Genomic DNA, 11,920 nt, shown 5'->3' on the forward strand with positions numbered 1-11,920 from the left:
ATATCACTCCTTTAATAAAGTATGGAAAAAAAGTTTCTCTCATAGTTGAATTTTAGAGTCTGCTCAAAGGCACAAAATTTTGTACGATATGAAATAAATGAGTGAATTGAATGAATTCCATTTAAAAAAAGCTAAATATCACTCCTTTAACCTTTTCATGCATGAATTATGAGAACCTTACCCGAGATTTTATTCCTGAGTGTTTTTATTCCTCTTTAGGCATGAAAAAACAATGCGATTTAATTTTTTTTTTTTTACCTATTTTTTATGAAGGTAGATTTGTTTCTTTATTGTGCTAACCATAAAAAAAAAATATTTTCAATCAAAAAAAAATTGCTATAAAAAAACCCTTTTCAGTCAAAGAAGAAAAAGTGTGTAATGCCAAAAAAAATTTAAGATCCAAAAAATTGCATTTGAACACTTTTTTTCTTTGATTGAAAATGTTTTTGTTTTTTTTTTTCTTGAGTGAAGTGAAGTGAATTTTATTTATTTATTTATTTATTTATTTATTAATTTAGATTGAAAATATTTGTTTTTGGTTTGTTCTTGTAGCATAGTAAATGTACTGTGGTTCATTCCACTACTAAAAAACAAAGTCAAATAAAGCAATTTTTGGTGATTTAACTGGTAAAATATTCAATAAAATAATCAGAAAAATAATTAAAAGTAACAAAAGAAGACGAATGCAAAAAATATTTAAGATCCAAAAAATTGCATTTGAACACTTTTTTTCTTTGAGTAGGATTTTTTTTCTTGAAGTGATTTTTTTTTTTTAATTGAAAAATTTTTTTTTTCTTTCTTTCTTCTTATTCTTTCTTTCTTTCTTCTTATTCTTTTTTTTTGGTTAAACCAATAAAGCAACAAATCTACCTTCATAATTTTTCGTGGAGTTCCGAAAATGTCCACTCCGCTGGACATTGTGGGTTTAATTTTTGAAGCAAAGAAACATGTATTTAAAACGCACTATCAGAAAGTGATATACTGTGTGAAAACTATAAAATCAAAACATTTCTAATGCAGCTAATCTGATGTTTTCTCACATTTTATCATATTCTCAATTTTTATTAGCAATTGATTTACTCTCAAACATGTTACTGCAGATCAGATTTATCAAGAACAGCAAAGTTACAGCAATGGTATGAATGTCAGTGTATGGGATGATGCATAAACATCCACTGTGTTGGCTGATATGGAACTAAAACAACAAAACTAATGAATATACAAGAGAACAGCTGGAGAATAACTGTCCACTGGAGTGACCACTATGCATGAAAGAGTTAAAGTATGGAAAAAAGTTTCTCTCATAGTCAAATTTTAGAGTCTGCTCAAAGGCACATGATCTTGTATGATATGAAATAAATGAGTGAATTGAACGAATTCCATTTTAAAAAAAAAAAAAAAGCTAAATATTGCTCCTTTAATAAAGTATGGAAAAAAGTTTCTTTCATAGTTGAATTTTAGAGTCTGCTCAAAGGCACATCATCTTGTACGATTTGAAATAAATGTGTGAATTGAATGAATTCCGTTTTAAAAAAGCAGAATATCACTCCTTTAACTCAGTGATTCTAATTTTCAGTGCAAACATGACTGATTAACCAATAACACTGGTCAACAACAAATTTATTGTTGAAGTTTTTTGAGCTGATTTAGGATAATTTTGGTGTGCTGAATCCAAAAATCACATTAATTTTGCTCAATCAGGTCAACTTTCTGAACTATGCTACATATTGGCTTAACATTTTTGCTTACATTTATGGGCATTTTCACATCATATGAAACAAAATTCTTTGATATTTCTTGCAATAAACGAGTTCTGAGGATTTTACTTTTGCAAATTTATGATTAATGTTTTTTTTAATATTACAGGTGAATGAAATGGCTTCGACTAGAAGATCTTGCAAAAATAAGCCTGACGTATTCTGCTACATCTGCAGTGAATACACCATTGTACCTAACAGGAAAATGATTTTTTTTCTCTTAAAACCTTTTTTGGGTGAGAACTATATAAAAAATCAACTGATAAAGTCACAAAAATGTAATGAATTTTGTGAGAAGATCAAATTTTTCAAAATCAAATTAACAATAAAACCTGACCTGATTGAGAAAAACAGATGTCATTTTTGGATTTAGCGGTGCAAAATGGTCCTAATTCAGTTGAAAAAACCTAGACAACTTGCAAAAAACATTTTTTTGTAACCCAGTGTAATCTGTATCGGTATCTGTCTTGGTCGATCCCTAGTTTTGTCCATGCAGGTAGTGTGAAAGTCTAACACCCATCATTTACCATCAGTTGTGGTGATATCCAGTACGTACACAAATATATAGTAAAAAAAAAACAACAACTAGTAATGTGTCGTAGAAAAATAATTGCACATATGCCATTCATGTGACAACTGTAGTGCTGTGTTGAGTGTTTAGAGGCCAGCGGTTTTACATACCTGAGTTTGGATGAACATGTGGTAGCATTTTTATTGTTTTTTTGTTGTTGTTGTTGTTGTTGTTGTTTTGGTTGGTACCCAACTGTGAGTGTGTATAATGGGATAAAAAAGCCTTAGGTTCTTAGCCATAAACCATAGTACACAAACTGACATTACTGTGTATGCATTCAATAAAGAGATCCTATTTTAAGCTACCTAGTTTGTGTATCTTATCTCATTTCATCTTAATCTCCGGCATGACAGGAGCAGTCACTGTGAAATGACATTTGGTGGAATTATACGTACGAGGAGTACAGGAGTGTAATTAGATAAGAGGAGATGAGGCCGGGATGGCGGCGTGACCCTCCTTTCATAACCTCCTGGGCTGTCAGCTATGAATAGACGTGATGAATGGATTTTAATAGCTGATTAAAACCCTATTCAGCACAAATGTGGTCGTTAAAGGCAGCTGTGTGTAAACTGGTAACAGTTTGTAGATGTAGGGTTCCATCTTAAAAAAAAAACAAAACAGCCTCATTGGGTGTGAAACCGTCGCAGAATGAAGAATAAAACCAAAGAGGAAAATAAAATATGTAAAGTAACAATGCACAAAGGGAGTTTTTTTCATTTCTTGTTGCTAAATGTCTATATTTCAGTGGTTCTCAACCTTTTTTGGCTCATGACCCCATTTTAACGTCACACATTCCTGGCGACCCCAGACATTCAAAACGGAGCCTTTTTTTTTTTTTTTTTTTGCTAAAATCAATTAGTTTTTGATGATGTACTGGTTTGTTATACTATGTTGCAAATAAACATTAATTTTAGATGACATTTAGTCTATACAATGTATATTATTATGGACGGAGGCAGTAAATCCAGGTGTAGATTACTGCACAAAGGGAGAATTGGATTTTCCTTGGTATGATATGTACAGTCAGTCCAGCTTGGATTTACACGGCTGACAATTAATACTGAACAAACAAGAACTGAAACTATGAATTATGAAAGAGCTGCAGCATCTGAAACTGACCACAATGAACATTTGACAGATAAACAGAACCACAGTGCTGCAGTTTCAGCTTCAGTTTGTCATGTCTTTTATGTATTCTGATTGTCTCTCTCAACTCACCATATATTTTTTATTAGTAAGTTTTTTTTTTGTTTTTTTTTTAAACGATTACTAGCAATTTCAGGCGACCCCATTTGAATTCCAGGTGACCCCACGTGGGGTCCCGACCACAAGGTTGAAAAACACTGCTATATTTGCTCATAGATTTGTGAAGTAAGTACTGAATTTGTGCTTAATTAACCCTTAAAGACCCAGTGCTACTTTTGTGTCTGTTCCCAAATTATTTTTTCTTTCTATTTAACTTTTGAGTGATTTATCACAGCTTATTACAATATTATCCTGTGTATTTTGCATTTTTCACTGTAAATAACTTACTTACTTTCCTGTATTTCATTTACTATATTTAATTTAGGTGTTCATGAAAACTGAGTTAATTTAATTTATTATGTCAAAACAAAGAAAACTGAAGAAAAAGTGACTTCTTTAGCAAAAATATCATTAACTGCATATAAAAACAGCATCTACAACCTTATTTTGTTGATTTTTATTCATTATTTCATTTGTTTTTACCTCTGCCAAGGGGGTTCTGTTTTTGCCGGTGTTGGTTTGTCTGTCTGTCTGTCGGTCTGTCCGTGTCCAAGATAACTCAAAAAGTTATGGACGGATTTGGATGAAAATTTCAGGAAATGTTGATACTGGCACAAGAAACAAATGATTAAATTTTGGTGGTGATGGGGTGGGGGGGTGGGGGTGGGGGGGTTACTGATCTGCCTTGGTGGAGGTCTGCACTCCCCAAGAGCTTTTCTAGTTTGTAAATGTAAATATTTTCATAGTTTAATGTTATTTTTTTTTGCACTAAAATAGACAAAAAATTGAAGTTTATCGGCATAATGTAAGATTTTTTTCACATCAAAGGAAGAGGAAAATATGGAGTCATTATTTCTTGTAGGTTATCATGCTGTTATTTGACTGTAGATCATATTGGTCTGTATGTGGAACCTGAACTAAAATGAGTTCAACAGCCTTGACTGGAATTTTTGCACTTTGCAAATTCATTCCAGGGGCCAGATTGGAACCTTTCCCCTAGACGAAACCGGTAATGATCCTTCTGCAGGTTCACCTACGGAAAGCTTGTTACGACTGTTACTTCCTCTAGATAGTCAAGTTTGAGCCCCAGGCCGCATTAGGGTGGTCCAAAAATTTTTTTTTAAGATTCTCTGGATTAGAACCCTGCATTTGGTTCCATATCTGGCCAAATGACTTCGGTTCAAATTTTATGCAAATTAATTAATATTTAGAGGTTGCACAAGACACGTGAAGATTGCTCCATATACTATAACGTAACTAGCCAAATGAATAAGGTATGTTAGAATAATTTGTAATTTTATTCTCAAAATCAAACTGCAACTCACATAAAAATGTTACTTAGAAAGTCCAGCAACCACTGTTGCTTTATTGAAATTACAAAAAATATTCCTGTGTTCTTTGACAACTTGGAGCCAGTACTGTCTGTGATCTTCATTTTTTGTTCGGCTACAGTTGAAGTCTTGAATAAGCTCCACCCCTCTTTCAGCAACATCATTGACAACTTTTCTGGAATGCACAGTTTTCTCCTCCTTCTGAAAGTCTGCATCATCAGCCCAGTCTTCTGGAGGAATTCTGAAGAATGTTTGTGGCAGATCCAAAGTTTCAAACAAACGCATGGTGCTGGTGGGGACAAAACAACTGATCTGCTTCCCTTCATAATCTGATGGATTGAGGCAGACCTGGGCATTGTAAGGCCCGGGGGCCACATGCGGCCCGACAGCTGACCCTAACTGGCCCACATGAGGTCACTGGCAAATTAAAAGTCACTGCAAATATATATCATCATAATAGACGTAACCAATACAATGCCACTGCTTTTATTTTGAAGGGTCTGATAATTTACCATTTTTTTCCACACATACTTTCTGTACTTGCATAAGGCTTATGCACTGATTAGTTTGTTGGTCAGTTTCAGCCCATGAAGATGTCAGCTAATGGCAAAAAAAAAAAAAAAAAAAAAAAAGGTTGATTCCCAATGCAGAGTTTTTAACAAGACAAGTATTTCCTTACTGAAGTCAGAGGTAAAGAAAAAGAAAAGGAACTGTGATATGCAAACAAACAAAGCTGGATGCATTTATGATTTTTCATGTAAAGTTAATGTGGAGCTGGTTTTGTACATTTTCGAAAGTCTTTTTGCAAATATTCATTAAATAGTTGTATTCTGTGCTCCACATTTTCATTTTATTATTGTATTGTTGCATTTACTGTTTTTGTATTAAAGTGTGTATATATACATGAGAGAGAGAGAGAGAGAGAGAGAGAGAGATTAAGAAGAGAGAGAGAGAGAGATTAAGAAGAGCTGCAAATGTATTGATCCGGCCCTTAACAACTGACAAAGTTTCTCATGTGGCCCCATAGGAAATTTAATTGCCCACCCCTGGATTAAGGGCATCCCAACGCTTTAGTGGAACCCAAAGAACCTTCATTTTCCATCATGTTGTGAACCATCAGCTGCTTCTGCTCTTGTGTCACACTGGAGTCATAGAATGCCAGGACAACCAGTTCTTCACTCCAGTACCACAGATGTCGGCGGCCTTACTTCAGACATATTTTGCTAGATGAAGCACTCAGACCTTGGTTTTGATAGTACTGCTGCTTCTCTTAGCAGGTCAGCTCGGCTAGGCTGAAAATGCACAATTAGTCAATTTCCAGGAAACTTCCAGCAACTTGTGCAACCTCTAAAACATCTCCTTTTTCTTCCAAATTTTTTCCTGAATCATCTTTTGAATGCCAAAACCTAATGCAGGGTTCTAATTGAGGTGATCTGAAACTTTATTTTTTACCAGGATTGTTTGAGACCCCTGACCATATATAATAGTAAAACACTGACAGGAACCAATTTACTGCCCAGTGAACACGTTTACTTTTCAAACTTTAGGGACATTTTACTGAAAATACTTTGCATATTTTTATTTCAAGCTTTTGCAGCAGACATTTGACTTTTTACACAATTCTTTTCCATCAGTACTTTTTCCACAACTGCACAGATGATGCTTGAAACACAAATCCCCTTTGGCTCTCTCTTAACAAACCAATATTAGTTAAACCCTGATTACATTACATTACATTATCAGTGACTCTAAGGAGGAGTTACTGGGCTCATTCCACTGAACATCTGCCTGGTTCAGCCTTCACTGTAAATTAGAGTCTTCAATCAAACCTTAATTAAACTTTGGAGGTTTTCCGTTCGCTGTTTAATGTTCCGATCTTTGCGCCGGTGCTCAGGAGGTCCCGAAGGCCAGAAACCTGTTCCAGAGTTTCTCGATATTGATGTTGAGTTTGCTGATATCGGGGGGATTTTTAATGAGCAGGTATGAGCCTCCGAAAGCAGCTCCCGTCGCACAGAGCAGCAGGCTACGGTTTATCATCTGAGGAAAACAAAGAAATAAATCAGTGTAGAGTTGAAGGTTGTCTGTTTCATTCTTTGCTCATCTTATTTCAGGTAATATTTTGACCTTGAATTCCATCTTGAGTCATTACTTGTAATAAATTAAATCACAAATACAAAGGGAATACTGGCACATGGCATTTTTATGATTATGTCAATTTCCTTGCTGGGAAAAGTGACCGTAAAAGAGGATCCAAGCATTTTTTTAATGGAGGAAAGTGTGATATATAGGCTTAAAGATGAGATGCACTTTTTTTTCATTGATAGTACGACTTAAAGGCTGAAAACTGCTAAATCCTACATTTCCCATAAGGCATCTGTCTGACCACTTTTTGTCTGTTTTACTGTATATAACTTTTTTTAATAGAGGGAAGCGTGACATACAAACTTAAAGATATGATGCATGTTTTTTCATTGATAGTAACACATAAGGCTAAAAAAAAATGCCAATTCCTACATTTCCCATAATGCATCTGTCTGACCAGTGACCACTTTCTGCCTGTTTTACAGTATATAGCATTTTTTAATGGAGGAAAGTGTGATATGTAGTCTTAAATATGAGATACATGTTTTTCAATGATAGTAAGACTTAAGGCTAAAAAATACAAAATCCTACATTTCCCATGATGCATCTGTCTGATCCCTTCCTGCCTGTTTTACGGTATATAAATTTTTTAATGGAGGAAAGTGTGATGTATAGCCTTCAAGATAAGATGCACTTTTTTTCATCGATTGTAACACATAAGGCTAAAAAAAATGCTGATTCCTACATTTCCCATGATGCATCTGTCTGACCAGTGACCACTTTCTGCCTGTTTTACAGTATATAGCATTTTTTTTTAATGGAGGAAAGTGTGATATGTAGTCTTAAATATGAGATGCATGTTTTTCAATGATGGTAAACCTTGAGGCTGAAAAATGCTAAATCCTATATTTCCCATAATGCATCTGTCTGACCACGTTCTCCTGTTTTACTGTATATAACTTTTTTTTTAATGGAGGAAAGCGCAACATTCAAACTTAAAGATAAGATGCCCTTTTTTTTCATTGATAGTAACACATAAGGCTGAAAAATTCTAATTCCTACGTTTCCCATAATGCATCTGTCTGACCACTTTCTGCCTGTTTTACTGTATATAGCATTTTTTAATGGAGGAAAGTGTGATATATAGACTTAAAGATGAGATGCACTTTTTTCATTGATAGTAAAACTTAAGGCTGAAAAATCCTAAATACTAAATCCTACATTTCCCATAATGCATCTGTCTGATCTCTTCCTGCCTGTTTTGTGCTTAAACACGTTATATGTGTTTTTTCTTGATTTGCATTAGTTTTACATGAAGTGCAAATGTTGACATTTTGTGTACAAATTAATTTGATTTGTAAATACATCAAGAAAATGTTTTATTCAGCGCATCGTGGGTCTGCAAAAAAGTTAAATTTATAAAGATGGGAGCAAATTTAGGATATTTAGTGGAGGGCGAAGTGGTCAACAGCTGAGAACATTATATTACAGGCTAATAATTTTATGCCAAATTGAATCACCATTATCACTAATGACAGGCTTCTCTTTTAATTTTTTCAGGTTTTCAAATTCATGTTTGAATCTTTTTTTCAGTCACAATCATGAGCTGTTACTTTCCTTCTCCACACGTTTCTCTTTTGCCACCATTCTGATACAAGTTTATGTTCAAACTTTTTATTGATTTTTGTTTTTGACAAGAAACACACAACATACATATCATTTTGCGGGTGGGATTTAACCATGACAATACTTTCAATTCTTACTTTGACTTTATTCTCGTAAAATTATGACTTTTTTGCATTCGACTTTATTCTTGCAAAATTATGGCTTTTTGTATTCTTGTAAAATTATGACTTTTTTACATTTGACTTTATTCTCGTAAAATTATGACTTTTCGTATTCGACTTCATTGTTGTAAAATTATGAGTTTTTGCATTCAACTTTATTCTTGTAAATTACAACTCTTTCTGTATTTGATTTTATTCTCAAAAAAATTATGACTTTTAGTATTCGACTTTATTCCTGTAAAATTATGACACTTTTTACATTTGACTTTATTGTAAAATTATGAGTTTTCGTATTCGACTTTATTCTCATAAAATTATGACTTTTCGTATTCGACTTTATTGTTGTAAAATTATGATTTTTCGTATTCAACTTTATTCTTGTAAAATAATGACTTTTCGTATTCAACTTTACTCTTGTAAAATAATGACTTTTTGTATTCGACTTCATTCTTGTAAAATAATGACTATTTGTATTCAAATTTATTCTTGTAAAATTATGACCTTTTGTATTCGACTTTATTCTTGTAAAATTATCTCTCTTTCTGAATTTGACTTTATTCTCGTAAAATTGTGACTTTTTGTATCTGACTTTATTCTCGTAAAATTATGATTTTATTTTATTTCGATATTTTACGACTTTATTCTCATAGTGACAGTGGTTTTATTTTCTTATGTGGCCCTAATACGCCATCATAGACGGGACACAAAGCTGAGGATGAACCAGATAATCGACATGTCTCCAAGCTGCGAAAAACAGCATTATTTTTGTGCCTGACAAGGGGAATTCTCCTCCTTTCATGCTCAGTACTGATAATATGTGACTTCAAAAGGAACCTGAATTCAACACTAAGGAATGAAATGTTCCATAAGAGCGAGCATGAGCAGATAAAAAACAAAGCGTGGCAGAAGAAAGCGCCTTCTTTCAAAGCGTCTTACCTTGTCTTGCCATTGCCAGCGCTTCACTGCTTCATGGTATCTTGTCCTAGTAAATGTCACCTACAAAAACAGACAGTCATGAACCAAGAGGAGCACACAGGGCGTCCACAAAGTCTATGTACAATTTAAAACATGAATTACAAAAGCAGCTGATGAGATGTGTTCATCAGATTTGTTTTATGTACTCAGTGGTTATTGAAGTTTGAATGTGTGGTGTGGGATCATGTGCAATCGAATCATTGGTACATTTTTCTTCAAATTTATGTTTGATTTTTCTGTTTTTATGCACTGCATTCTATGTCCAGTTGTCCAATTTTTAACCTGCCTTTTGCTTTTTACTCTGTTTTATTGCTTGTTTTTTACTCTCCTGTTGATAGTACCAAGAAAGGCGCCTATACATAAAATGTTTTTATTATTATTATTATTATTATTATTATTATTATTATTATTATTATCATTATTATTATGTCTCTTATTACCTCCACCAAGGAGGTTATGTTTTTGCCAGCGTTGGTTTGTCTGTCTGTTTGTGTGCAAGATAACTCAAAAAGTTATGGACAGATTTGGATGAAAATTTCAGGAAATGTTGATACTGGCACAAGGAACAAATGATTACATTTTGGTGGTGATTTGGGGGGGGGGGGGGGTTACTGATCTGCCTTGGCACAGGTCTGCGCTCTCCAAGTGCTTTTCTAGTATCCTATAAATTTTGCTTTTTTTTTTGCATTTTGCATCCTGTGTTTAATTGACTGATCATGAACATGTTCATAAAAGCTCCAAGTAAATGTAACCGGGTCAATTATTTCACAGCAGTAAAACGAGTAATTACCTCCGCCAAGGAGGTTATGTTTTTGCCAGGGTTTGTTTGTTTGTTTGTTTGTTTGTTTGTTTGTCTGTCCGTTAGTGTGCAACATAACTCAAAAAGTTATGGACAGATTTGGATGAAATTTTCAGGGTTTGTTGGAAATGGGATAAGGAAGAAATGATTAAATTTTGGTGGTGATCGGGGGTGGGGGGGCCCACGGGGGGGACCACTGATCAGCCTTGGCGGAGGTCTGCGCTCTCCGAGTGCTTCTAGTTTATAATGTGACACTGCCCACTATAACTAGAGTTTTCGTGCCTTTCCCTCTTCCCTTTTGTTCTGGATCTCTATGGGAGAGGTAAGCAGCCGTAGAGTCGGGGAAAATTTTTGGTTTAGTCTCTGCTAATTTAATTTTTAAATGAAGTGGCTAATTCAAACTGTATGAGGTGTTTATGATGTGCTGAAACACAGTTCTTTGTCATTTGGTTTGTGTAGGACAGTGTTTTTCAACCCACGTGGGGTTGCCTGAAATTTCTAGTAATTGATTTAAAAAAAAAAAAAAAGACAATAAATAAATAAATAAATAACTTATAAAAGTGGCAAGGTTTCACAGTAGTAGGATCGACGTTACTCCAGTGCAAACTTTGGTGCTGCTGGTGGATATACACCCCAGGTGAGCCTCTAAATAAGACCCTCTTTCCTCCTCATTTCAGTTTAACCCCTTGAACACTGGTGTCAGATGTTTGTGGTGCAAGATTTTATCAGTTTGAGAAAGAACAGACTGTACCACACAACTTAAAAAGGGGATTGGGAGCAGTTAATGCAGTGTTTTTTAACCTTAGGGTTAGGATACCACGTAGGATCACCTGGAATTCAAATGGGATCGCCTGAAATTTCTAGTAATTGATAAAAAATTTCTAAAAATTAAAACTTACTAATGAAAATTTCCATTATATTACCTAAATGTCGTGTAAAATTAATGTTTATTTGCAACATATTATAGCAAACTATTACATGATCAAAAACAAATTAATTTTAGCAAAAAAAAATTTCTCTGTTTTGAATGTCTGGAGTCGCCAGAAATTTGTGATGTTAAAATGGGGTCACGAGACAAAAAAGATTGGGAACCACTGGTGTAGGAGCTTGTTTTATGGGGGTCGCTGACCGGAGGTTTTTGTGTCTTATGCCACTTTTGTCAGGAGCCGAAAAAAAAAAAACAATAAACAGAAAATGCCTCCAAAGTTATACATGTGGGTCTCATCCTTCAAAAAAACACAACACAGAGTCCGACACCACCGGTTACATAAAGGCAAAGGTTATTGTATCAAAACAGAAGAAAATTTAACAAAAGGTGACTTTTTCAGTAAAATACAGCATTAACTGGACACAAACCAAGTGTGTCCATCTAC

The 11,920-nt window shown here is 34.2% G+C and overlaps 1 protein-coding gene across 2 annotated transcripts in view; it reads right to left on the minus strand.

The window, feature by feature from the left end:
- Positions 1-6,427: 6,427 nt before the first annotated feature.
- Positions 6,428-11,920, minus strand: part of kmo (kynurenine 3-monooxygenase) — a 45,670-nt gene continuing 40,177 nt past the window's right edge. For both annotated transcript variants that reach the window (XM_030155252.1, XM_030155251.1), the window contains 2 exons: positions 9,710-9,769; positions 6,428-6,941 (listed from right to left, as the gene is read on the minus strand). In XM_030155252.1, coding sequence (XP_030011112.1) covers positions 6,795-6,941; positions 9,710-9,769 — 207 coding nt within the window. In that variant the 3' untranslated portion in view covers positions 6,428-6,794. The remainder of the gene's footprint in view (positions 6,942-9,709; positions 9,770-11,920) is intronic.

Source organism: Sphaeramia orbicularis, chromosome 15 (genome assembly GCF_902148855.1).
Source record: "Sphaeramia orbicularis chromosome 15, fSphaOr1.1, whole genome shotgun sequence".
Classification (NCBI taxonomy): domain Eukaryota; kingdom Metazoa; phylum Chordata; class Actinopteri; order Kurtiformes; family Apogonidae; genus Sphaeramia; species Sphaeramia orbicularis.